Source organism: Gobio gobio (assembly GCF_949357685.1).
Source record: "Gobio gobio genome assembly, chromosome: 13".
Taxonomy (NCBI): Eukaryota; Metazoa; Chordata; class Actinopteri; order Cypriniformes; family Gobionidae; genus Gobio; species Gobio gobio.
The window spans coordinates 25,933,903-25,961,168 of NC_137106.1; the positions used below are offsets into that span (position 1 = coordinate 25,933,903).

The 27,266-nt window shown below is 37.1% G+C and overlaps 2 protein-coding genes across 3 annotated transcripts in view; both read left to right on the forward strand.

Annotated features, from left to right (window-relative positions):
- minpp1a (multiple inositol-polyphosphate phosphatase 1a) overlaps window positions 1–1,496 on the forward strand; it is a 33,673-nt gene extending 32,177 nt beyond the window's left edge. The window contains exon 5 of the mRNA XM_079833054.1: window positions 1,047–1,496. Coding sequence (XP_079689180.1) covers window positions 1,047–1,404 — 358 coding nt within the window. The 3' untranslated portion in view covers window positions 1,405–1,496. The remainder of the gene's footprint in view (window positions 1–1,046) is intronic.
- Window positions 1,497–3,068: 1,572 nt separating this feature from the next.
- papss2a (3'-phosphoadenosine 5'-phosphosulfate synthase 2a) lies at window positions 3,069–24,456 on the forward strand. Of its 2 annotated transcripts, XR_013817732.1 has the most exons (13): window positions 3,095–3,312; window positions 9,579–9,693; window positions 10,520–10,755; window positions 11,101–11,239; window positions 11,650–11,768; window positions 13,634–13,747; window positions 14,381–14,492; window positions 16,064–16,269; window positions 17,729–17,864; window positions 20,162–20,430; window positions 20,719–20,948; window positions 23,320–23,840; window positions 24,185–24,450. XR_013817732.1 is itself a non-coding variant. In XM_079832809.1 (12 exons), the coding sequence occupies exons 1-12, from the start codon at window positions 3,286–3,288 to the stop codon at window positions 23,459–23,461; spliced, it is 1,845 nt and encodes a 614-aa protein (XP_079688935.1). In that variant the 5' UTR covers window positions 3,069–3,285; the 3' UTR covers window positions 23,462–24,456. The 2 variants fall into 2 exon arrangements, 1 of the variants encoding a protein (XP_079688935.1); XM_079832809.1 differs by having other exon boundaries at window positions 3,069–3,312; window positions 23,320–24,456.
- The last annotated feature ends 2,810 nt before the right edge of the window (window positions 24,457–27,266 follow it).

The following is a 27,266-nucleotide window of genomic DNA, read 5'->3' on the forward strand; positions in this document are numbered from 1 at the left end:
AACTTACACAGCGTTGAAAGCATTTTTTTTTAAATCAGTTCATCCATGTTCAGTTGGCTAGGGATTGAACCAAAGACTATAGACCATAAAGACGGTTCTCTCCTATTACTCATGAATGGGAGAAACTACAACCCGCAATATGGCGGAATAGTGACGCCTTCTAAAGTAAAAGAGCCAATTGCTGATTGGTAAAGTCATTGCATCACTGCAGCTGCTGCTAGAAGCTCCGGTTCCCATAGAAACCTGAGACTCGCGCTTAGGACTGCACATGCGCATTGGCTCGTTTAGCCTGAAAAAAAACACGTTTTAAAGCAATTTGAGCACAAGAACATTTTATGGGACAGATCATGTCAGATTTTGTTGCTGATTTGAAATGTGTTATTTAATTGTGAGTTCGGCAAGCAGTTTTTGAGAATCCAGGATTTCCCAATCTTCCCATTTCCGGAGGCATTGCAAATATGGCCGCCGAGTAAACAGACTTTCAGTATTAACAGTATTAAAACTGTTAATAATATTATGTAAACAAAAATAAAAAAAAATATTTTCCCATGTTTATTTTTTGTTTGCGTTTTTTATCAGATTTTTGTTTTTGTTTTTTTATAGAGGTAAATTATATTGAATTCATTTATGGTCAGTATATACACATTTTGATCTAATTCAGGGGATAAAAGGTATTTTCTCTGTTTCTCGAGATCATCACAAATAATGGAGGTATTAAAGTTTGAATGCGTATTTGGCGTACTGTCTGGGGGGAGGGCTCCGAGCTCCCCCAGTGAATGTAAGTGGTTAGAACTTGAAGTGTGGAGAAGGGGTGGTGGAAGCTGATAAACTGTCAACAAACAGTAAGACTGCTGAATATATACCTCTTATCGTTGATTGGCTGAGTGCTCTCCACTCATGTTAAATATCTGAACGTGCTCCTCCCGAACTTTGTTAATAAAACATAATTTAATTCCGTTTTATCTCTCTCCCTTTCTCTCTCTCTCTCTCTCTCTCTCTCTCTCTCTCTCTCTCTCTCTCTCTCTCTCTCTCTCTCTTTCTCTCAGCTCCGATGGTACTGTATCAGAGGCTGTAACAGTGCAGGTCGGCCATGCTGAGACGCTGATACCCCTCCTCACCCTGCTGGATCTCTTCAAAGATGACGTCCCTCTCCGATCAACTAACTTTGCATCCCAACAGAATAGAATATTTCGCAGTGGGCACATAGTGCCATATGCTGCCAATCTGATGGCAGTACTTTATAAATGCCCGGAGGGGATTAGATTGGGCGTGCGACTCAATGAGAAATCTTTGACCTTGCCTGGACTTACCGACCCTGTCCCTATGTATGATGATGTGAAGAAACACTACAGAGCTCTGCTGGGGGGTTGTGACCAAGAGACTGTGTGTAAAATGAACTATTAATTAACATAAAAGAACAATATAACTCATAAAGACCAGCTCACTGACATTGTGAACAACAACTGGCAAAAAATATGTATATAATATAACATATAACACATAATATAACACATATAATATATATGTGTATATATATATATATATATATATATACACACATATACATATACATATACATATATATATATATATATATATATATATATATATATATATATATATATATATATATATATATATATATATATATATATATATATATATTATGTGTTATATTATGTGTTATATGTTATATTATATACATATTTTTTGTATATATTATATATATATGTGTACATTCTGTTTTAAGTATTACCAAATTTGCCCCCAGAGTGTTATGGACTGAATTACTGGAACAATAAAAGACAGAAAATTCCATAATAGAGAACTTTAAGAAAAGGACCTATTACAGACAATAGCAGAGAAATTCTGACCAGCCAATTAAACAAATAAGCACATTTGACATGAAAAATCTTTCAGCATTACAATGTCACCTTAGTAAAGGTCTTTACATTAAAAAAAATGTTTTAGATGAAATGTTATCATAGCTGCATTTCTAGGCAAAGAACCAGTGATTGTACTTTGTTTACATGTCTGAATTGTAAATTCCTGGTTTCGGTAGAGACTTCTGTTCTTGCTTACTACTAGAGTATTTCTGTTAATGCTTCAGTCAATTGTATGTAATACGATATGTTCAAACCAAAGATTATTTTGGCCAGTATATAATGCCTGTTTTATTTTATTTGCACACCAAATTTATAAAAGAATATGTTTGTGTGTAAAAATGTAATTCACTGGATTGAATTTGCATACAATTTTGTTCCTATGAATTGAAGGCCAATAAAATGTATGCTACACTTTGCTACAAACATCACAACATGTTTTATCATTATGGAAATTAATACAATTTAAAAAGTCATTTAAATGTCTATAGTGAATAATATGACATAGTTATGGTCAACTTTAAAATATTTAAGTGCAATTACTTTAAAATGTTTTTACATTTTTTATCAGGAAGGACTGGAAATGTCATGGAAACTCATTGGACAAAAGTTTTGGGAGCCTTTAAATGATTTTATATGATTTGTCAATTTGTTACGGAAATACATTAAACTGTACCTTGAAAGCAAATTTGTGTTGAGTATTAGTAATTAACAGCTTACAATAAGTTGTAACTTTATAATAACTAATTTGTTAACATTAGTTAATGCATTAACTAACATAAACTAGCAATGGACAATATTTTTTTACAGCAATTATTAACATAACAGAGGCCTACAGTGATCTTAAAAATATATTAGTAGGCTAAATGTTGCTATTAACATTTACAATGTTAAGTAAATGCTGTGTAGGCCTATTGTTCGTTCATGTTAAAATTATGTAATTAACTAATGTTAAGATTTTTTTATCATAAAAAAGTTTAGTTTAAAAGGTAGGTAGTTGATGACAAGTTTAAAAAAAGAATAAGAAGTCGACTCCTTGAAAGTCATCATAAATCATATGCACTTTTCCCAAAATCATTTTCATTTTACACATGAACTCAGAACAAGGGGTTATTTTCTCTTCACAACCTTCTCTCCTCCCCCTTCTATCCCGTAGCTCTTGGTCCCTCCTCCTTACAGTCTCATACCGGTACATTGCTCTCCATTCAGCCGTATGCAGATTGTGGGTCCCGGGAGGTGGGACGAAAGCTGGGCCGTTGGAATGCGACGTGTCTCGGAACGCTCTTAAAAACGCTTCTCTTTCTGCATCTCCACAAACTTCCTACAAAAAGTTCACCTGTGCGTTTAGTCCGCCCCGCCTCCGAGCGAAAGTCCAAGCCAGAGCGTACTTCACCGGAGCGACATGCCTGGAAACACAACACTAAAACCGGTGAGATTAGACAGAATGCCGTAGCTGGCAAAACTTCTCTGTAGTGGGTTGTTTATTTTGTCTGGGCTGTCTTTTTCTTCGTTGGCGTTCTTTAGGGACTCGGTGTGTTTAGCAAGGGTTGTCTGAGATGCATGAACATGGGGTTCGTCGTTTTGTCAGCTAACTTTTTTTCTTTCTTTTTTGTTTTCATGTGTTATATAACTGCCTGTGATCATTTGGGGAGATATTGGGCCAGCGCTCTGCTTCAAGTCTGCGCTCGGCTAGACAAAAAAATCATGACACTGAAATAATACTGTAAACTAAATTATGAATTCTATACAGAAATGTGACTAGTTTTCAAACGTTTTACTCTTCCCACTCTATTGAACTATTACCACCGTTATTATTGAACACATGTTGTCCTTTGTGCATGTTGCCACATTCTATGGAGAAAGTTATCACAGTGAGAACCTGTCATTGGCCTTGGTAGCTACATTTAGAGTAAATCAATTATGAATTTTCATGTTGTGAAAAAAATGTAAATATGTAATATAATGTAATATCCAGAAATACAAAACCACTGTAATTAATAAATTGTCTATACATGTATTCCGTTTAAAATAACGTGACACCTTGCCTAATGCTCCATGGTTACGACTTGCAGCAGTGTTGTTTTAGAGTTCATGTCAGTTTAACTGAGTCATGGATCAGAGTTCAGTTAGTGAGGCAACCTGCACTTGGAAAAAAGTATCACACATGGTTGTTTGGGTTTTTTGTGCATTTAGGCTATATACCTTTAAATGGAGTCTATAAAGATTCAGATGTATATTTTTACTTTGTTTTTGTTAAACTTAATATAAAAATATCCTTCTCAAAGATAAAAGTAAAAAGGAGATAAACCATAGTTCTTCATTGCATATTTTCAATACATTTTAACATATAATTTAAATACTTTAGAAATCACTTCAAGTGATAGCTGAAAAAATAACTCTGATTTTGGTGATAAAACTATCTGGAATAAATCTGCTAAGATGGCTGCCTTCACTATCGTTTTCTACTCAAAAGGACAAAGAAGTCCCTCCACATTCCATTTGTGGTAGATAGCCAGGTGTCGGAGTATACATCTTTTTATAAGACAAACCGTGAAAGACATTTCAAGATTTATGTACCCTGATTTGTTGTCTTAGAATACATTGAAATGTGACGTCTGCACTGTAGTCAGAAAGACAAAGATCCACAGTCTGTTAGACCCTGTTCAGAGGTCAGAGTACTGTATATTCTGCTTATTTCATGCAAGTAATTCACATATTCAGGCTGTTGGTTCTACAGTGCTCATTCATAAAAGCCTACTGGCACTGCATGTATGGCTTAACAGAGAAAATAAAAGGGAAAAAGCGTTGAGTGAGGTGGTCTGTTAGTTGGATTCACTGGAAGCCATGTATGGTGTGTAATGAATGAATCTGTTTGTTTTTCGAGCACTCCACAAGTAAATTTGAGACGGGGGTGTATAGAAAAGGCTGTTTGTGTGTGAGTGTACAGCTAAATTACATCATTGGCTGAGTTGTTAATGCACGATTTATACTTTTTTTATCTAATGTGTAACAGCCAAGCAAGATTTGTATATCTGACCTGTGTAAGGGTGTGTGTCCTGTCCAAAGTTGATGCAGATACATATAGTTAATGAATATAATGGTCTGTTTAAAAACCAGTGTTGGTTTTCCTGCAGCTCGTCCTACACAAACAGTATTTTTCCACCTCAGTTCTCAGTGAGCTCTGCAGGACACAGAGGTTAAGGCAATACAATGTATCACTCTGTGTTAGAGAAAGAGAGAGAGATGTAAAAAGTTATGGCTACAATGACTGAACACTAACCACATTGCATTAATAACTCCCAATTGAGACCAATAGCTGTAACACTGATATTTTAAGTACTTCTTCCATCGTACCCTACATACATTGTACATTTCCTAGAGTAACAGTTAATTCTTATCAGCACACTATGGATTTTCCAAACTAGGAAAAGAAAAGTAAAGCAACTTGCATATTTATGATTCTGCTTATATCTGTTTCATCTTTAGGAATAATAGACATATTGGAAAAATTGTGTCCATTGCTTTGATTTCTGCCCACACACATATAATACTGCTCATTTTTATTTTATTTTTATTTAAAGAAATCTCTTATGCTCCACTTATTTGATCTTTATTATTACAATTTAAAATAACATTTCTATCTTATTATCATTTAAAATGTAATTTATTCCTGTGATGGCAAAGCTGAATTTTCAGCATCATTACTCCAGTCTTCAGTGTCTCATGATCCTTCAGAAGTCATTTTAATATGCTGATTTGGTACTTAAGAAACATTTCTTCTTATTATAAATGTTGAAAGAGTTGTGATGCTTAATATTGTTGTGGAATTTGTTAAACTTTTTCTTCTAGGAAGAAAAACTATTGTTAAACTATTCTTGAATAGAAAGTTCAAAAGAACAGCATTTATTTGAAATAGAAGTTTTAAATGTTTTGATCAATTAAATGCATCCATACTGAATAAAAGTATTAATTTATTTTTTTTAAATCGTACTGACCCCAAACGTTTGAACAATATAGTGTACATTCACATCTACAGATTTTGAATGATAAAAAAGCAAGTGAATTTCAACCATCGGGGGAACAGATTTTTTACAAGGTGCTTGAAGTATTTAAATTTAACTTTTTGAAATGTAATGTATGAAAAGTTCAATGAAAGACAATATATATATGAAATTAGTCAGTGTTTAATTTTTCTGATAAAACACAAATAAAACATTTTCGCGTTTGGTTGTGGTTTTGTTTCATGCCCATGTTTTCATGTCTTTTATATTGTAGTTTTCATAGTCATGGTTCCTGTTTGTCATGTGACTTCCTTGACCTTATGTGACCATGGCTGCGTTCCACTCCACTTTTAGACATACACCATAGACTGTAATATAAAAATAAAAAATATGGACGTAGTGTCCGTGACGTCACCCATAGGTGTTACAATCGCCTAGGCAGCAGGAAATCAGGTAACATAAAGAACATCAACATTAAGAACGGACAAGGAGTGCAGGGAGTGAATACAATATAAAGGCGTGCTAATGACAATTCATCTTCAAGAATCTGGCAGTACGTTTTGGGAGTTCATTTTTAGTCCATCTCTGCAAAACGGACTTCAGGATGGACTAAAATGAACTTCCAAAACGTACTGCCAGATTCTTGAAGATGAATTCTTCAAACAGTGGTACTAGAGGATGTGGTGCTGGTCCTTCAAGAGTCACTCTCAACCTATCTGTCCATAAAGCCTATAAAAAACCTTCTTCATGTATTTTACAACACTTCAGCTTGTGATTCTTATCTAGTGGGGGTCATTTTTTAGGATTCTTTACCTAACTGAAGTCTCTGAGATCCTGACACCTTGCACTTCTGGAGACTCCAGGTAGGTTGCAGCTTTGGAAAATGGTGGCGCTGGACACTAAAGGGTTCCTGATGGTTTCACACTTAATTCTTCACCTTAATTCTTAATTCTTTTGCAGTTAACAGGTGTCTTTTCTTCACCACCTGTTTTTGTCAGATCCTGCTGACCCAACGAGCATTTCACTGTCCAATGGTCACGCCTTAACTGCAATGTCTAGTATTGCATTAGTATTGCATCCTTCTCATGGGCATTTAATACTTTTTGACTTTTCAGTCTGAGTTAAATCTCTTTTTTGGCTCAATTTATCTGTAAAAGAAAACATGCCTAATAATTCTGCACACCTGAATATAAGGTGATTTTCATTTCCAGCCTTCATGAACAATTATGTATCACTTATACATTGTTAAATACTAAATCAATAGTAGTTATTAGGATTACTGTGGTTTGGAATTGGTCAAATGTGCCTGGAAAAAAAATATGATCAGAAAATCAACGTGCCTAATAATTCTGCACTCCCTGTACTATTGATTTTTGTAATTAAACGTTTTTCCAATAGCTCATATAGCCTACCTAGGATTTAATATATTATACATAAAACAAATTCATAAGTAAAAAAGGGGTTTTAAATAATAAAACGGCTCCATAGTTAATTCCAAGGGCTTAGTGCGTTTCATTTAAACCTTATGCACAGGTTCCACCAGTAGTAGGCACTCATGCAATACAAGTAATGACACACATCCTAGTCCACGAGATGGAGGGAAGTTAGTGAGTGAAGTGAAGCAGACAGCTTTCGAATCGCTCTCGTAGTACTTTGATGTCACACACCGATCGGTCTGTACAGCGCCGTCTTATGTGTCAGGTTCTGATTGGTTCCCTAGTTTTTTATTGTGATTGGTTTGTCTTGTCATGTGATACTTTTCTCTGTTTGTCATTGGCTCATTGTTTGTTTGTTTGTTTACTGGTGTTCCTTGTTAGTCTTTAGTCCTTGTTTATGTATTGCCCTCATTGTTCCTTTGTCTATCTTTAGTCCTTGTGTATGTATTGCCCTCATTGTTCCTTTGTCTAGCTTTGTTTGTGTAGGCTAATCATATATTCATTAAAAAAAATAAAATTAGTCAAAAATCAAATTAGTTTGATCACTTTGTCTTAGTATCCTTTCAATGGTAAAGAGGATTTCCGCTTTGCTTTTCAGTTGCACCTTATAAGGTGTTGTTCAAAATTAAAATCATTTCCTTGTTTACTACCTTGCTTCTCAATACCAAGTATGCCAACATTATAATATAAAATATTATTTATTGAACAATAATAGGCATTATAAACGTTTGTATTTAATATATATTATTAAATACGTTCTAAGTTGTATTTTGGATACCTTATATCTGTAATTTGAGTTAAAAAAACAAAAGCCCAATCTTTAAAAAATAAACAATCTTTTTTGTGCAAACAAGTCATTATAGTGTTACAATGAAATGCTTTACATTTTACCGATTAAATCCTTATTCTTCTGTTATTACCTTTAAATAGATTATTATCCTTTAATAAGAATCGTTTAAGAAGTTTATGCCCTCTTTCTATTTGCTCTTCTTTGCACTGAAAGTTCTAGGGCTTTGTTAATGTTCCAATACTTAAAGTTGACACAGTAATTGCACTTTATTTATACCAATTTGTTTTATTAGTATATTTTTATTGATCTATTTAGCTTTTGTAGAATTTAAAAGATAATAAAGAAATTGTTTGAAAAGTGAGATCTCCTATTGTAGTCATTGAAAACCAAAAAAGTACTAGTGCTTGAAAAGTCCATGAAAGTCCTGGAATTTAATTTACAGTTCTCAGGAAAGCTTCAACAAAGAAGCAGTTTTTACTAAACATTAGAACCAAAAAAACTCTAAATACACTGTAAAAAGGCATAAAAACCTGTGTAAATGCACCTTTTGTAAGAATTGTTGAGTTTTTTTCTTTTTTTTTGCAAATATGTATTCCTTAAAGTGTACAGTAATCATTAATGGAACTGTTAAAGAACCAGAATCATTAAATATCGGGCCGATACCGATATTAGGGAGTAAAAAACGTCTGATATCGATATATCTGGTGATATTCTTTGTGTATATTATAGTACAGTACTAGTCAAAAGTTTGAACACACTTTCCCAGTACTGTATGTAGAATGCAGTATATACATAATATACATACATTGTACATAAATACAACAGAACAAACATACAATTGAAAAACAGTTATTTTCAAGTGTTTTTCACGTTTTTAATGTTTTAGAACGTGCCGTTGTTTTTAGTGATTGACATACTGCAGCAGGTGCTGTGTATGGATCACAAGTGCGCAAAACGTGCATCTTGTTCACATATTTTTGTTTTAAGATGGAAATTTGATAGGCTTGTACTGCAGTTCAATGAAGTTCTATGGCGGTTTTGCCCTCCAAGGTTCTGCGACAGTCACATAACTGAAAACCATGAATATCTGCAACAGGCCAATAATATCGGCAGACTGATAAATCGGTCGGGCTCTAATTATAATGCATTTGAATCTAACAATATACCGGTAGTACTGTATATAGTACAATACATAATGCTTTTAATATACAAATAAACTTTGTTTTTTATTATTCTGTGGGTCTTTTTATGAGATTTAAACTGCATTGAACTAATCATTTTAATGTATTTAAAATAAAGTGAATGAAGAGTTAAAGCATTTCTGTGGTTCAAACAGCAGAGCCTGGCACTATTAATGCCAATATAGGATTTGGGGACTGCATATACTATTAAAGCCCATTGTGTATCCCTGTGCTATAAAATGCTAATACTAAGCTAAACACTAGTATGTATGAATGTGTGTTTGTAGGATCTGCAAAAGTCCACTAATGTGGTATTCCAGGCTCATCATGTCAGCCGCAGCAAGAGGGGGCAGATCGTAGGAACCAGAGGAGGTTTCAGAGGATGTACAGTCTGGCTCACAGGTAATGCATGGACACACACACAACAGTAAAACCAAATACATTATGCAAAACTTGCAACACACTATAGTTTAAGAACAGTAGAAATCACACAAGATGTCAGGCAAGATTTAAATAGGGAAAACATTTCACAACCATGCAACACCTGTAAAACAAGTTGGTCTGAACTTTAAACCCCAGCTGCTGACTAATATACAGGTTTTATTTGTCTTTTGTACCTCCTCTGCCCCATCAGTATGGATCAAGTACCTTGCATGAACATCAAATCAGAAATGTGTTCCTTATAACTCATATTATGCTGGATTCATAAAACTTGCACACATTATGCACATTTTTTTCTTTACTTAAAATAAGTGAACAATTAGATGAATCACAATTTCAGTAAGATTTCTCTCTTATGCTCACCAAGGCTCCATTTATTAGATTGAAAAATACAGTAAAAACAGTAATATTGTGATATATTGTTAAAATATCTCATATTTTAATACATTTTAAAATGTAATTTATTCCTCTGATGGCAAAGCTTTATTTTCAGCAGCAGTATATCCAGTCTTGCATCACATGATCCTTCAGAAATCATTCTAATATGCAGATTTGGTGTTCATGAAACATTTCTTATTATTATCAATGTTGAAAACAGTTGTGCGGCTTAATATCTTTGAAGAAACCGTGATACAGGAATCGTTATATTGACATTATAAATGTATTTACTGTCACTTTTGATCAATTTAATGTATTCATTTCTTACCCAAAAAAAAAGCTTTTTAAATTGTATCCAAGTGTAAGGAATCTCTTATTTCAGTGCCTGTGTGTGTGTGTTTGGATGCAGGTCTATCAGGAGCTGGTAAGACAACAATGGGATTCGCTTTAGAAGAGTATCTGGTCTCTCACGGCATTCCCTGCTACTCTTTGGATGGTGATAACATCCGTCACGGCCTGAATAAGAACCTGGGCTTTACTTCTGAAGATCGAGAGGAGAATATTCGGCGTATTGCTGAGGTGGCCAAACTGTTTGCAGATGCTGGGCTTGTTTGCATTACAAGCTTCATCTCGCCATTTACCAAAGTGAGCAATCACCACCGGATTATTTTATCACTAATCCAGTGAAATTGGTTGAACTAGGTTTTAATTTGAATCAAAAGATCACAACAAAACACAACATTATTAGAAAGTTTTGAAAATGTATGCAAGGTTTCTTTAAATCAAATGTGTCTTCTAGGATGAATGTTGATGGGTTTTTCAAGGTCTCAACATTTACATTTATTCATTTAGTGGACACTTTTATTCAAAGCGACTGATGAGAATAACCCGAGCAGACAAGTCAACGTGTAAACACAAGGAGCAACAAACGCTATGTTTTTAATAAAATGTACCATAAAAGGCATAATGCTCTACATCTTTACTCTGCAGGACCGCGCAGAGGCCCGGAGCATTCACGAGAAAGCAGGTTTGCCATTTTTTGAGGTGTTTGTGAACGCTTCCCTGGAGGTTTGTGAGAGCAGAGACGTTAAAGGACTCTACAAAAAAGCAAGAGCTGGGGAGATTAAAGGTAATATAAAAAAATAGAAACTTTAAAACTGTGCTGTTCCAAAAATTAAGTAAAAATGTACAAAACAACTGTTCAACGATTTGTTCCAAAAGCCTTTTTTGTTATGCTGATTGAAATTCTCTTCACATCCTGATAGCCATCACTAAGTTAAGTGGTCTAAATGTATTTATATGTATACACCGATCAGGCATAACATTAACAGGTGAAGTGAATAACACTGATTATCTAGACGACTGGGCTCCAAAACTGCAGCTCTTGTGGGCCTCTAAAAATTGCCTACCCCACCTTCAACAGAAAATCATAGACACATAAAAACAGCCTGCAAACAGAACAGACTAAAGATAAATATACTCAACTTTCTTCTTTCATTCCCATCTTCCCCTGTTTTACATACTTCATTTCTTACACAGGCTTCACCGGTATAGATTCTCTGTATGAGTGTCCAGTGGCTCCTGATCTGATTCTGAAGACCGGAGAGCTCACAGTGAACAAATGCATTCAGCAGGTGGTGGACCTGTTGAAGGAAGAGGTTAGTCAAAAGCTGAACAAAGGCTTGAGAAGACATTTTATTTACCATTTCCCAATTGGTGCACATACTTTTATCTTTAGAGTATCTCATGATCAGAAGTCCAAGGTTGAAGCCATTGGGGTCAAAGTTTTTTTTTTTTTTTTAAAGAAATTAATATTTCTATTCAGTAAGGATGCATTCGAGCTGATCAAAAGTGAGTGTAAAGAGATAATAAATTACGTTCTTTTGAATGTTCTATTGATCAAAGAATCCTGTAAAAATGTATTGCTGTTTCCACAAACATATTAAGCAGTTAATATAACCGTTTTCAACATTGATAATACAAATAAATGTTTCTTTAGCACAAATTCTATAAAATAAATGAAAATAGAAAACAGTTATTTTAATATTGCTGTTATTTTACACTATTGCTGTTTTTTTACTGTATTTTTTCATTAAATAAATGCAGCCTTGGTGAGCATAGGAGACTTCTTTTAAAAACATTTTTTAAAAATTGCACTGACCCAAACCTTTTGAACACATCATTTTTAAAGAAACTTTACATAGATCTTTTCCATACAATAAGTTCATAACTATGTGCTACCGAGCTTAAAAAACACTACGGAAGTGTTTGATTTTTTGTACAAAATAGCCTACATCTTATTATATACAGTAGTGGCCAAAGTTGTTTTTAATTACCCTACTAGTTTTTTCATATATATTTTAAATATGAAGGTATTTATCTGACAAAATGATTTGTCAAAAAAGGCAACTTACAGCTCCAGGTTTTATTTTACTATGCAAAAAATGCATAGAAAAATAAAAAGCTCAGAGGAAAAAGCATACATTGACTATAACAATCAGATATTAATATTTTTTTGATTCTCTTGGTGTTCTCTTGGACGACAGCCTGGCCAAAAGTAATGTCTGCACAATTTGGCATGTTTCATTGTGTTTTCACAAATAAAACAATTGCACACAATACAATGTGGTTACAAAATCTTGAATAAATCTTTATTAATATTTTAAGGGCTGACATGACATTTGGCCACTACTGTAGTTATATTCCAAGTGAAGCCTAAAGCCATATTGAAAATTGTATGAGTGAAAAAATTATAGTATTGTAGTACAAATTATTATACACTTATAATCTTCACCTCCACATTAATAACTGTAAAAATGTAACTGCTTTTATTCACGTCAAGGACATTGTTACATGTTTAGTCTGTGTCAGTTGTGTTTTTGGTTCTGTCACATGTTCCTTTGTTCCAGTTTTCCCACCACTCCCTCATTATTGTCATTATGAGTTCATTCTGTTCAGCTGTGTCTTTTTAAATACTTTGTTTTCCTCTGTGTATTTAGTCCGCTGTTTCCCCTCAGTATTTGTCCATCGATGTTCCTGTAAACTGGTGTTTTTGAGTGTTCCTGAGTTTATTGTCTATTAAAGCTCCAAGTTCGCCTTTGCGAGTTTTAATATACACCAAGTTTTTAACAGTTGTCTACTATTACTGAACAAACCTGACTACATTGCAATTACAGCAATGAAAATCTTTTTTAAGGGTCAGATCAGATAGAAATAGCTCAAGGTAACATTTGCACATGCCATTAGACAGAAGACAAAGTTATTTTTTTGATCTCTCTCTCTCTCTCTCTCTCTCTCTCTCTCTCTCTCTCTCTCTCTCTCTCTCTCTCTCTCTCTCTCTCTCTCTCTCTCTCTCTCTCTCTCTCTGTCTCTCTGTCTCTCTGTCTCTCTGTCTCTCTGTCTCTCTGTCTCTCTGTCTCTCTGTCTCTCTGTCTCTCTGTCTCTCTCTCTCTCTCTCTCTCTCTCTCTCTCTCTCTCTCTCTCTCTCTCTCTCTCTCTCTCTCTGTCTGTCTTTCTTTCTCAGAGCATCGTTCCCAGTGGAGTTGTAGGGGAGATTAATGAACTGTTTTTGCCTGAGAACAGACTCAATCTAGCACAGGCAGACGCCAACACCCTGCCCTGTATCAGCATCACCAAGGTAACCAGTGGGCATTAGTCCTCAAGGCCAGGGACCATTAATGTTCATGTGTTCATAAATATGAGTGAATTATTGATAAGATGACACACAGCAGCTTTATCCGCCAATGAACAGTGATCCCTTATTACAATGCAAGTTTATTTCAGAATCCCACAACAATAAATTAAATACTTTACTTTACATTGTGGAAAATTGTTTCTGGCTTCACAGTACATCACCACATATATACACATAAGAAAAACATACAATACACAATAATCTATAGAGAGAAAAAAAACCCACATCATTCACTTACATTTAAAATTTTGACAGCACTGGGCACAAAGGATAATTGGTAAATTTCCCAAGTCGCTTGTGGTTGCCTATAGCCCACTTGAGCCATATCATTGGCATATTTAAAAAGACTAAAAACCTTATTTTTAATTTTAAACTAATTGATATATACAAAGAAAAAAGTATGGTTGATACAATTGCTCCTTGTTATTCTGTTCTTTAAACGTATTCTCACTTATTATTCTACAAAGTTGTTACATAATCTTTCCAACAGACAATCAATCAAAAACAGACATTTCGAAGAATATGAGATTAGCCAACTGTTCCATTTGTAAACACAGCTTTTCTGTATTTGTGTAGTTGGACCTACAGTGGGTGCAGGTGTTGGCTGAAGGATGGGCCAGCCCTTTAAAGGGCTTCATGAGGGAGAGAGAATACCTACAAGTCATTCACTTCAACACCCTCCTGGATGGTAACATACAAGCACACACATTTAAAAAGGGGTCTCAAATGTTTTAGTCGTCGGGAGTTTCTTGTTTCAGGACTAGACATCTCCTTCCAATTATTAGTAGTACTTGTTTGTATTCTACACACAAGGAATAATAATAACATTTAGGATAATCTTCTTTATGTTGGCGATGGTATCAGCAGCAGAAGGCTGAGAAAATGTTTCATGCTTAAAATAATGTGCCAGAGCTGCTTTCAGGAGACAGAATGATGCAATGATCTGGCTTCCTGTGAAACGCACACACTTTGCTTGGTTTAATTGGGTTGGTCAGCAATCATTGGTCAGGGGAGGAGGCAGTATTTGCAATTGCACGCAAGTGAATAACATCCATTGGACTGACATACATTGTTAGCAGAATTTAGCCAAGCAGGGAGCTAATGATGCTTAACACATCACACCTCTCTTCATCAGTTTGCACTTGTTACCAATAGCCGCTCGCATCAAATACAAGCCACCGATGTTTGCCTACAGAACAGCCACTGGCTCTGCTCCCCTATACCCAGTAGCATTTCCTGACCGTAAATTTGGGGAGGGCTGATTCTTGCTCCAATGTTGATACATAGAATGCATAGAGAATGCTGTCCTCCAGTGAGAAAAACAAGCCATGTTAAACATAAAACAAACAAACTATAAAAATGTTATTCACATGAGCAGGTTTAAACTAAAGGATTTATACTTTCATTAATTTGATACGCTAATCCACATAGGAAGAACAGACATGTTACTGACCTGATGCAGACTAATATGCACAAAGCTGAAGCGGATTGATGTCGTCTTGGTCTGGAGCGAGGTTTACGTAAGGTGACTTGAATTTAAGCGGGGCAGGCCAGTCTGAAATCTGCCCCAGTGGCTCTCAATTTGAGTATGCTGCAGTTCCATTTTTCACCACAGATGCCACAGATTTTCCCCCGCTGCCCTGCTTAGTATCATAATACATGCCTGCCGAAGCCATACGTTACATTTTAATATATCCTGCTCACTCTCCAACTTAAAATCTGAAAAAAATATAGTAAATATAATAATGGTCTAAGTGTTGGGTGAATATGGAGCTGCCTATACCTAAAGTCACTACTTAAGACTTATGTGCCCTCCGAAAGCTTGTGTTCTGCAAGTGAACAGCACTTTGCGGTGCCACCCCAAAGAGGCACAAAATCACTTTCATGGACCTTTACCTTTTTCTGTTCCATGGTGTTGGAATGACCTGCTTACTCTACCTGAGCTGCTGAGTATTTAACCATCTTTTTTGACAACACTTATTTAATAAATCCATTAATACTAAAACTTTCTATTGTATTTGTATTCCATCTACTTTTTTCTATTTATAAAAAAAAAAAAAGTGCTAGACTGTCACAGCCTTTACATATTGTTACCCTTTTGTTGGTTTAATTGCTTCTAATGTTCTCCTCATTTGAATGTTGCTTTGGATAAACCCGTCTGCTAAATAGTTAAATGTAAATTTTTACTTTGTTATTTAGAGTGATCTCTACAAATTATTTCTAATATGTGTTTATTAACACTCCTATCTCTAAATGCAGGTGGTACCATCAACCTCTCAGTACCTATTGTCCTTCCTGTTGCCACCGAGATTAAAGAACGTCTTCAAGGCAGTGCAGCTGTGGCTCTGGAGTACCAGGGAAAACGAGTCGCCATCTTACGCAGCCCAGAGTTCTTTGAGCATCGAAAGGAAGAGCGATGTGCTCACCAGTGGGGGACAACCTGTCCCAAACACCCTTACATAAAGGTATTAAATACTTTTCATCCAATGCCATGATAATGAATTCCTAAAAATACTTATGCATTAAGTATTGAGGAAACCTTTAAGAAGTCTCAGCTGAATACAATTAACTTATTTGTACCAGAAAAAGGGCTCCGAAATGCAACAAAATGTTTCTTACGTAGTGTATGAAATATGTACACTCACCTAAAGGATTATTAGGAACACCATACTAATACTGTGTTTGACCCCGTTTCGCCTTCAGAACTGCCTTAATTCTACGTGGCATTGATTCAACAAGGTGCTGAAAGCATTCTTTAGAAATGTTGGCCCATATTGATAGGATAGCATCTTGCAGTTGATGGAGATTTGTGGGATGCACATCCAGGGCACAAAGCTCCCGTTCCACCACATCCCAAAGATGCTCTATTGGGTTGAGATCTGGTCACTGTGGGGGCCATTTTAGTACAGTGAACACATTGTCATGTTCAAGAAACCAATTTGAAATTATTTGAGCTTTGTGACATGGTGCATTATCCTGCTGGAAGTAGCCATCAGAGGATGGGTACATGGTGGTCGTAAAGGGATGGACATGGTCAGAAACAATGCTCAGGTAGGCCGTGGCATCTACACATTCCCCACACCATTACACCACCACCACCATCCTGCTCAGTGGTAACAAGGCATGATGGATCCATGTTCTTATTCTGTTTACGCCAAATTCTGACTCTACCATCTGAATGTCTCAACAGAAATCGAGACTCATCAGACCAGGCAACATTTTTCCAGTCTTTTGGTGAGCTTGTGCAAATTGTAGCCTCTTTTTCCTATTTGTAGTGGAGATGAGTGGTACCCGGTGGGGTCTTCTGCTGTTGTAGCCCATCCGCCTCAAGGTTGTGCGTGTTGTGGCTTCACAAATGCTTTGCTGCATACCTCGGTTGTAACGAGTGGTTATTTCAGTCAAAGTTGCTCTTCTATCAGCTTGAATCAGTCGGCCCATTCTCCTCTGACCTCTAGCATCAACAAGGCATTTTCGCCCACAGGACTGCCGCATACTGGATGTTTTTCCCTTTTCACTCCATTCTTTGTAAACACTAGAAATGGTTGTGCGTGAAAATCCCAGTAACTGAGCAGATTGTGAAATACTCAAACCGGCCCGTCTGGCACCAACAACCATGCCACGCTCAAAATTGCTTAAACCTTTCTTTCCCATTCTGACATTCAGTTTGGAGTTCAGGAGATTGTCTTGACCAGGACCACACCCTTAAATGCATTGAAGCAACTGCCATGTGATTGGTTTATTAGATAGTTGCATTAATGAGAAACTGAACAGGTGTTCCAAATGATCCTTTACGTGAGTGAAAAATCCTTTTTTCATAATTAAAAAAGAAAAAAAAGAAAAGAGAAAACAACTGTTGCAATGGATGATTGGTATAACTCACAAATGCACATTAACTATATTCTTTAACCTTTTACCTGTGAATAGATGGTTTTGGAAAGCGGCGACTGGTTGGTAGGGGGTGAGCTAGAGGTATTGGAGCGAATCAAATGGAACGATGGGCTGGATCAGTACCGTCTCACTCCAAGGGAGCTGAAGCAGAGATTTAATGAGATGAAAGCAGGTAAAAGCAAATGGGCTAAAGAGGACAGATAAAGGGATAGTTTCCCCAAAATGGAAAATTCTTGGCCCTATTTTAACGATCTAAGCGCATGGTCTAAAGCGCAAGTGCACTTAGGACATGTCCGTATTTACTTTTTCTAGTTGGCGTGCTGGGCGCATGGTCTAAAAGGGTTGTCCCTAGGGCTGGGCAATATATCGCATGACATTAGGCTTGTTCGACTTCACCCAGCGATGCGCAGACCGATCGGCGGCTGACTTGAAGCAGTGCATGCCGGTTAGAAATTTTGTCCGGATTGAGGCAGCGCCGACGCCACGTGACAGTGACGTATGTCAACAAAGTGCCGCGAGAGCGATTCGAGAGCAGCCGGCGATTACAGCCGGTGCAGTTTCTCGAGAGCGACTGCTTGAGGCTGCACGGGCTCTGATGACGACACAGCCGTTCCACGATTGGCCAGATTCACCGCATGACAGCGATCACGTGTGTTTCGTGTTTATTCTAAACCTTCAGCTCCACAAATGCGCACAAATCTGTTATTTATAACAGTAAAACCTCCTTTCATGTAGTCGCGATGTTATATTGTCATGTTTATCAAAATATAACTGATTAAAAACATAGACCCCACTTCATTGATAGTGTAGGCTTATATGTTGAACTTTATTCTTGTAAAAACACACGCTGTATTAAGCAGTGCATAAAGTATTACATGACAATAATGTCTCTGAAACATCTGTGTATTGCCAAATATTGCATTTATTTCACTTCAGCTGATAAAGTGTGCAAACACAGCGCGAGCGTCACCGCGGGAAGCAGAAAGTGTCCGACTTCACGTCTGTGTTTGCAGCTCCTCCCCGCCTGCACGCGGCTACTCTCGCCGGTCAGTTGCATCCAGCCGCAGCCGATGTCGAACACACCTAATGTTATGCACATCTCGTCAGTAAAGCCGGTTCCTTGATTAGTAGTAAATCGCCATCACCTGCTTTCAGATGGAGTGGCATTTACTACACAGAGCCATAGTTCACTGACAAGCTGAGCCATATCGCATTAATTATCGCAGGCGATACGTCGCAGGTGATGGCGATTTACTACTAATCAAGGAACCGGCTTTACTGACGAGATGCGCTTAACAATGTCATGCGATATATCGCCCAGCCCTAGTTGTCCCTATTCTCTTAATGAGTAATGGGTGTGTTTTGGGCGTAAGGTGCAATAAACCAATCAGAGTCTCATATCCCTTTCCCTTTAAAAGCCAGTTGCGCTCTCGCCCTGGCTGATTTGCTATTTACATGGGGGAATTTGCGAACGGAAAGACTGAACACTTTTCCAGAGAGAAATCCTTTTATTTGTAATATTTAAAAAATGTTTGTGTGGTACTGCGTATGCGTCCCTGTGTGTGTAATAAGCACAGTGTAAGTGCGTTGTGGACCCATAGGCCCATAGACCTATAGGTGCATATTACTAACGCGTTCTTTAAATAACAAAATAAATATTGCACCATTGACTTTAGACCAGGTGTCAGTTGGTTAAAGATTCTACCCAACCTAAAAAGCCTCTGTATCCATCTGAAAATCTCTATGAACAAGAGCATATTAAAACGCAGATAAATCAAATCATTAACTTACAGTGTGACTTTCGATGTCAATTGCGCTCGCTCCTGTTGCGTGTCCTCAAGCTGGCAACCCGCATGACCGTCGAGTCTGAGGTGGAGGGAGCGGGGGAAACAACCTTCTCCAATATTTTGAATTTGGACTGCAGTACCTATTTCGACCACTAGCTGCCAATCCTACATACTGCACCTTGTACATACCGTACCCATGCATCTCCAAAAAAATCTTTATCATTCTGGATCTAGGGTGTCATTTTTATAAAACCATGAGGCCAAACAGACTCTTAGCACCATGAAATTCTGTCAGTAAAATATTGCTTTAGGGGTGTTGGCTATATGAAGCAAGGAATCAAAAGACATAATATTAAAAATGTTATTATATTAAAACATTGAAAAAGCATGTCAGTTTATAGTATGCATCAGTCCAATGCTATTTTAACAGACAGGTATGTGATAGGGTGAGGCCAAAAGAAGTCACATGTTTACCACATGTCAAGCATTCGTTGGCTGGTGTCAATTTCAAAAAGTCAAATAAGAAATCAGGGTTGTTAATTTGACTCTTGGATTTCTGGCTTAGTAGGTTCTTAGCGCCCTCTTGAGAAACTAAAGAAATAATCTGGGCTTGGTCCACCATGGTTACGCAACAACTAAGTAAAGTAACTGACTGGAATTGACAATTTCATTGTTTTCCCAGACGCAGTGTTCGCTTTTCAGCTGAGGAACCCGGTGCACAATGGCCACGCCCTGTTAATGACCGACACGCGTCGACGATTGGAGGAACGTGGGTATTGCAGGCCAGTGCTACTTTTGCACCCTTTGGGTGGCTGGACCAAAGATGATGACGTGCCTTTGGACTGGAGAATGAAACAGCATGCTGCCGTGCTAGAGGATGGAATTCTAGACCCACAATCCACCATTGTGGCCATCTTTCCCTCCCCTATGATGTACGCTGGGCCTACAGAGGTATGTAAAAGCCTATGCCTACGAACAATGACATAAAGAGCCCTTTTAGGAAGTTCTAGCCTTACACACACCGATTTTAGTAATGCTAATAATTTTTTTAAGCATTTTTTAGTTTACACTACCATCCAATATTTTGGGGTGAATATTTTATTTTGGAAAGAAATCTATATTTTTAAGAGATTTATCTAAAATTATAACTGGTTCATAGTCTCATGGACTCATTTCATTTCACCCATAATATATAAGTGCCAACTTTACAAATAATAACCTTGTCCATGTGTCTGTCAGGTCCAGTGGCACTGTCGTGCAAGGATGGTAGCAGGTTCTAACTTCTACATTGTGGGTCGTGATCCTGCTGGGATGCCCCACCCAGAGTCAGGACAGGACCTGTATGATCCAACTCATGGAGCTAAAGTTCTGTCCATGGCACCTGGACTCAACTCTGTGGAGATTATCCCCTTCAGAGTGGCTGCATACAATAAGACCAAGAAAGCTATGGACTTCTATGACAAAGATAGGTGAGATTGAAGTGCATAAAGTATAACAGTTTAACAGAACTTAAAATATTTGTATCTGGTATAGGATTATAAATCCCTATTATTGGTATCCATTAAGTGACTGTGGCAATGGTTATGACACACACTGACCACATTTACATGTACATAAAAAAATTTATCAACAAAATGGCAGAAACACTTTTTTGGAGCAAAGAAATGTAGAGATATCTAAAATAAATTAATGCAAATTACAACCCTAAATCAAGAAAAGTTGGGACATTTTGTAAAATGCAATAAAATCAAGAATATGTGATTAGTTAATTCCCTTTCAACTTTCAAGTACAAAGAAAAGATTTCCAATGTTTTTTTGTTTTTGTTTTTCAAAATAAAAGTGAAATGCTTATAGATTATCCAAGTTAAACATTTTGAAACAGTCCAAAATAAGTAGCTGATTTGGTAATTGGTGAGGGCATCGGGATTGAGTATAAAAGGAGCATCCACAAAGACTCAGTCTTTGCAACTAAAAATGGGTCATGGCTCATCACTTTGTGCAAAATATCATGAGAGAATTGTCAAACAATTTAAAAAAAATCAATGCAAGATTGCAAAGAATTTAGGTATTTCACCATCTACCATACATAATATTGTGAAAAGATTCAGGTACATGTAGGGTAATGCATGAAATGTGAATGTGTGTGACCTTCGAGCCCTCAGATGACATTGCATGAGAAACCGTCTGTGTTAAATACAGTCACATGGGCTCTGGACTTGGGAGTACTTTGGACAACCGTTGTCACTTATCAAGGAATGCCACTTGAATTTCTGTTACGTAAGGAGAAACCTACACATCAGTTATATGCAGAGATGCCACCGAGTTCTCTAGGCCCAAGCTCATCTCAGATGATCCAAAACAGTGGAAATCTGTTCTGTGGTCAGATGAGTCCATGTTTCAGCTTGTTGGGAAAAACAGACATTGAGTTCTTAGTCCCAAAGATGAAAGGGACCATCCGGGCTTTCATCTGCAACAGGTGCAAAAGCAAACATCTGTCCTGGTACGGGGTGGATCAGTGAATGTGGGTAACTTGCTTGTGTGTGAAGGTACCACTGATGTGGAGGCGTATTTTAGGATTGCACAGAGACATCTAATGGCATCAAGATGACATCTTTCCTGGGAAGCAAGACAATGCAGGCATCATTCTGCACATGCTAAAACAGAGGCTTGTCTGCAGTCTAGATCTGTCTCCCACAGAAGATGTACGGCCCATCATGAAAAGGAGAATCAGACAGTGACAACCATGGACTGTTGAGCAGCTGTCTTGTATTAGGCGAGATTGGGCAAAAACATCCCATCGCAATGATGCATAATTTAGTATTCTCAAATCCCAAAAAAATCCCAAACTTTTAAAAAGTGTAATTAAAAGGAAAGGTGGTGTGACACAGAGAAAACATTGGAAATCTTTTCTTTGTACTTTTGCCAGTTAAATGAACAAATCACAGATTCTTGATTTTATAGCATTTTACAAAATCAAGAAAAGGATTGGGGTTGTAATGGGTATTGTAAGGGTTGTAATACACAGACCAGTAAAAACACTATAAGCAACGTCTCATGACTCATGCCTCTTGACATTTCAATTCATTGTGCGTATCAACTAAGTCACTGTGCTAAATGACTAAAAAATGACTTTAATTGAAAGTCAGAGGATTTCCAGTACTTCACAAGACACCACCAGGAACAGATGAATGTGCATCTCTTAAACCATTACAAATATGCTGATTGCATGCATTCAGGAAAATTACAATTCATAGTTTTCAGTCACGTGACTGACACAGACCTGGAGGGCAAATCATCCATAGAACTGCAGCACAGGCCTGTCAATTTTCTATGTGAACAAAATGCAAGTTTTGGGCCCCTGTTATCCATATACACTATTTGCTATAGTATTTCAATCACTAAAACAGCAGGACATTCTAAAATGCTTTACACAAAAAACACTGTAATGTACTAAAAGGCATTGATGATGCTTACTATAAACAGGCGAGCAGATGATCGGTTGAGTTTTTTCTTTATATTGGGTTTCTATGGAAAAACGCTTAACAAGGACTCATCTGCTCGCCTGTTTATAGTATGCATCATTAATAAGCTGTATACTGAATTTGTTTTTTATATCACTGTCTTACTACATTATTACTTAGTACAAACATGGTAAAATTACTGATGGGCAATGGAGGAAAGCCTTGTGGGCATGACTTCACATGAAAATTATGAATAGACATGAGGTGTATAAATGTCTTTTTGCATAAATCCGGTAAAAATTATTTCCTTGTAAATTGGTTACTTTGTGATTCTGAAGCATGAAAGTCAGACTGCTTTTACCTCTATTTTTCAATTCAGAAATGCTGAGTTTGAGTTCATCTCCGGGACCAAGATGCGCAAGCTGGCTCGCAGTGGAGAGAACCCTCCCGAGGGCTTCATGGCCCCTAAAGCCTGGAAGGTCCTCACCGAGTATTACATTTCCCTACAGAAAGACCAGTGATGACACATACAAGAAGTTCCAACACAGAAAACCTCAGAAGATCACAGAGCATATGGTTCACACTGCCTCTAGAACTACTTCAAGGCATTGAAGAATGAAGGTGCGCACTTACAACCAGCTGATGGCAAAGGTGGCCAAGATTTCCTGTGAATAATTATTTTATTACAGCATTGTTTTTAAATGGAAATATGAAGATGCTTTTTCAACTGTGAAATTTAAACTGATGTGCCTTGATTAATAGATTGTCAATCCCAAGGAGATTATGAGATCTTGTTCTTAAATTGTATTTAGAAATGTGCCTTTTATGCTTTAGAAGGCATTTCAATGAAAAAGTATATCAATTGTAATCGAAATTAAGCATGTATTCTACCATTCAAAGGTTTGGGGACGGTAAGATTTTTTAAAACCTTTTTTTAATTTCTAATGCTCACCAAGGCTACATTTATTTGATTAAATAGTACAGTAAAAAAACTGTGATGTACTGTGATGGCAAAGCTGAATTTTCTTTAGTGTCACATGCTCCATCAGAAATCATTCTAATATGCTGATTCGGTGCTAAAGAAACATTTCTTATTATTTTGAATTAAACAGAGCATGTATTTAAAATATGAATATTCTGTAACAATGTAAAAGTCTCTACTGTCTCTTTTGATCAATTTAATGCATTCTTTCTGAATATATTTTTTTCTTTTTAAATCTTAATCTTACTGACCCCAAACTTAGTGTACATCAAAGCAGTCTTCATGCGGACCAAATTGCAGTCAGATTTTACTTCGTAACCAGAATAATTTTGTTTACATGTTACAAGAACGGGGTTGTTATCTGGGGACCATACTGGGGAAAGCATACTAAGGAAAATATTTATTTTGTTCATTCAAAAACAATGAATAACAATGTTTTATTAAAGATTTAACAGCAAATGAAATATGTCACGTAGATTACTGTATATCTTATCAGTTTTAATTAAACCTTTGTACTGTGATTACATAATTGTGACTATGTGGCTGCTTTTTGGATGCTCACAGTGTGTGACTGTATGTACAGCTTGCTTCCTGTTCTCTGAAACAAGGGCAAAAGTTATGCTGCACATCCACAGAAATATTGATGCTCCTGTGCCATCTGGTGGTCATTGGTATACAGAAACCACAGGGCTCCATGGGAAAAATAGCTGATTATGCAAATATTATAACTTCAGCTAACAGTTACAGTTCATAACCAAACTTTTGTTGTGGACTTTTTCATTCCTGTGTGTTGCAATGAGCAATTCATATTCAGTTTATGAGGTCATGGCCCGAACATGCATTATGCGCCCTAGAATATAGGTCCCAAAATCTCTTATGGGTGAATAACTCCTAAGTTGATGGATCGACTTAGGGAGTAGGGCTGTGAGTGTGTTCCGCTAGACCCTAGGCATTCCCAAAAGGATTTAGGGGATTCCCAATTAGACTTATTAGACTTACGATTGAGAGCATTATACCCAGTATGTTCTAGTTAACCCTATTTAAATCTGCTAACTGAAGCTGCAGTGCTATGCAATCCTAAAAAGGTTATGGTGAGTATGTACAGTGTGCATGGCATGGATTTTCCCAGGGAACAAGCAACTATAAAATAAGCCACTGGAGGCTGGGAGACCTACTTTGGGTTAAGGACAGGACACACTCACCCATTTCCCTAAATCTAATAGTGTTTCTCAAACCTTAGTTCTTGAAGCCCTCCAAACACATTTTGGCTGTCCTCCTTACCCATTTTTGGAGTACTGACAAGTAGCAGAGCTGAATCAAGTATGTTTGATTAGGGAGACTGTGTACTGTTGAAGGTATTCTAGGAACAAAGTTGTGAAATGTTTTTAGCATCCGACTGCAGAGTGGCTACTAATTTGACTATTTCTGACATCTTTATTTCAAAGTTATTTTAGCTCAATTTACTTCTGGTCAAATATTGTGCACCAAACATCATTAACAGCTTTGCGTATAAGTTGGCAAATGACCATCTTAATAATCCATGGCTAGATGTGCATTAAACAAGGCAGAGTGTGGTATATATATATATATATATATATATATATATATATATATATATATATATATATATATATATATATATATATATATATATATATACACACACACATACATACAGGTGCTGGTCATATCATTAGAATATCATCAAAAAGTTTATTTATTTCACTAATTCCATTCAAAAAGTGAAACTTGTATATTATATTCATTCATTACACACAGACTGATATATTTTAAATGTTTATTTCTTACAATTTTGATGATTATAACTGACAACTAAGGAAAATTCTCAGAAAATTAGAATATTACTTAAGACCAATACAAAGAAAGGATTTTTAGAAATCCTGGCCAACTGAAAAGTATGAACATGAAAAGTATGAGCATGTACAGCACTCAATACTTAGTTGGGGCTCCTTTTGCCTGAATTACTGCAGCAGTGTGGCGTGGCATGGAGTCAATCAGTCTGTGGCACTGCTCAGGTGTCATGAGAGCCCAGGTTGCTCTGATAGTGGTCTTCAGCTCTTATGCATTGTTGGGTCTGGCATATCGCATCTTCCTCTTCACAAGGTTAAGGTCAGGCGAGTTTGCTGGCCAATTAAGAACAGGGATACCATCGTCCTTAAACCAGGTACTGGTTGCTTTGGCACTGTGTGCAGGTGCCAAGTCCGGTTGGAAAATTAAATCTGCATCTCCATAAAGTTGGTCAGCAGCAGGAAGCATGAAATGCTCTAAAACTTCCTGGTATACGGCTGTGTTGACCTTGGACCTCAGAAAACACAGTGGACCAACACCAGCAGATGACATGGCACCCCAAACCATCACTGACTGTGGAAACTTTACACTGGACCTCAAGCAACGTGGATTGTGTTCCAAAGAAATTGCAAAATTGACTTTCATCAGAGAACATAACTTTGGACCACTCAGCAGCAGTCCAGTCCTTTTTGTCTTTAGCCCAGGCGAGACGCTTCTGACGCTGTCTGTTGTTCAAGAGTGGCTTGAAACAAGGAATGCGACAGCTGAAACCGATGTCTTGCATACGTCTGTGCGTAGTGGTTCTTGAAGCACTGACTCCAGCTGCAGTCCACTCTTTGTGAATCTCCCCCACATTTTTGTATGGGTTTTGTTTCACAATCCTCTCCAGGGTGCGGTTATCCCTATTGCTTGTACACTTTTTTCTACAAATCTTTTCCTTCCCTTCGCCTCTCTATTAATATGCTTGGACACAGAGCTCTGTGAACAGCCAGCTTCTTTTGCAATTACATTTTGTGTCTTGCCCTCCTTGTGCAAGGTGTCAATGGTCGTCTTTTGGACAACTGTCAAGTCAGCAGTCTTCCCCAGATTGTGTAGCCTACAGAACTGAGAGACCATTTAAAGGCCTTTGCAGGTGTTTTGAGTTACTTAGCTGATTAGAGTGTGGCACCAGGTGTCTTCAATATTGAACCTTTTCACAATATTCAAAATTTCTGAGATACTGAATTTGGGATTTTCCTTAGTTGTCAGTTATAATCATCAAAATTAAAATAAACAAACATTTGAAATATATCAGTCTGTGTGTAATGAATGAACACAATTGTGGCAAGCGGGGCATGTTTTCGTGAGGTCTGCACAGGCAAAGAGAGTGAGGAGACTAGCGGTAAGAAAGTAGGTCAAGTGCATAATGATAAACACCTGTGTCTAATTGCAGTGATTGGCGCGGAGAGACCAGATAAAGCCGCTCCCCAAACAGTGCTGGGGGAGAGAGACGGACTGAGGACTCATGGACAATATAAGAGAGTCCCAGAAGGATA

Bases quoted from the DNA above. Each gene is read 5' to 3' on its own strand.
- papss2a (XM_079832809.1), top strand. From the start codon at position 3,286: ATGCCTGGAAACACAACACTAAAACCG. The intron at 11,769-13,633 runs GTTAGTCAAAAG...TTTCTTTCTCAG, and splicing joins TGGACCTGTTGAAGGAAGAG to AGCATCGTTCCCAGTGGAGT. The intron at 13,748-14,380 runs GTAACCAGTGGG...GTATTTGTGTAG, and splicing joins CCTGTATCAGCATCACCAAG to TTGGACCTACAGTGGGTGCA.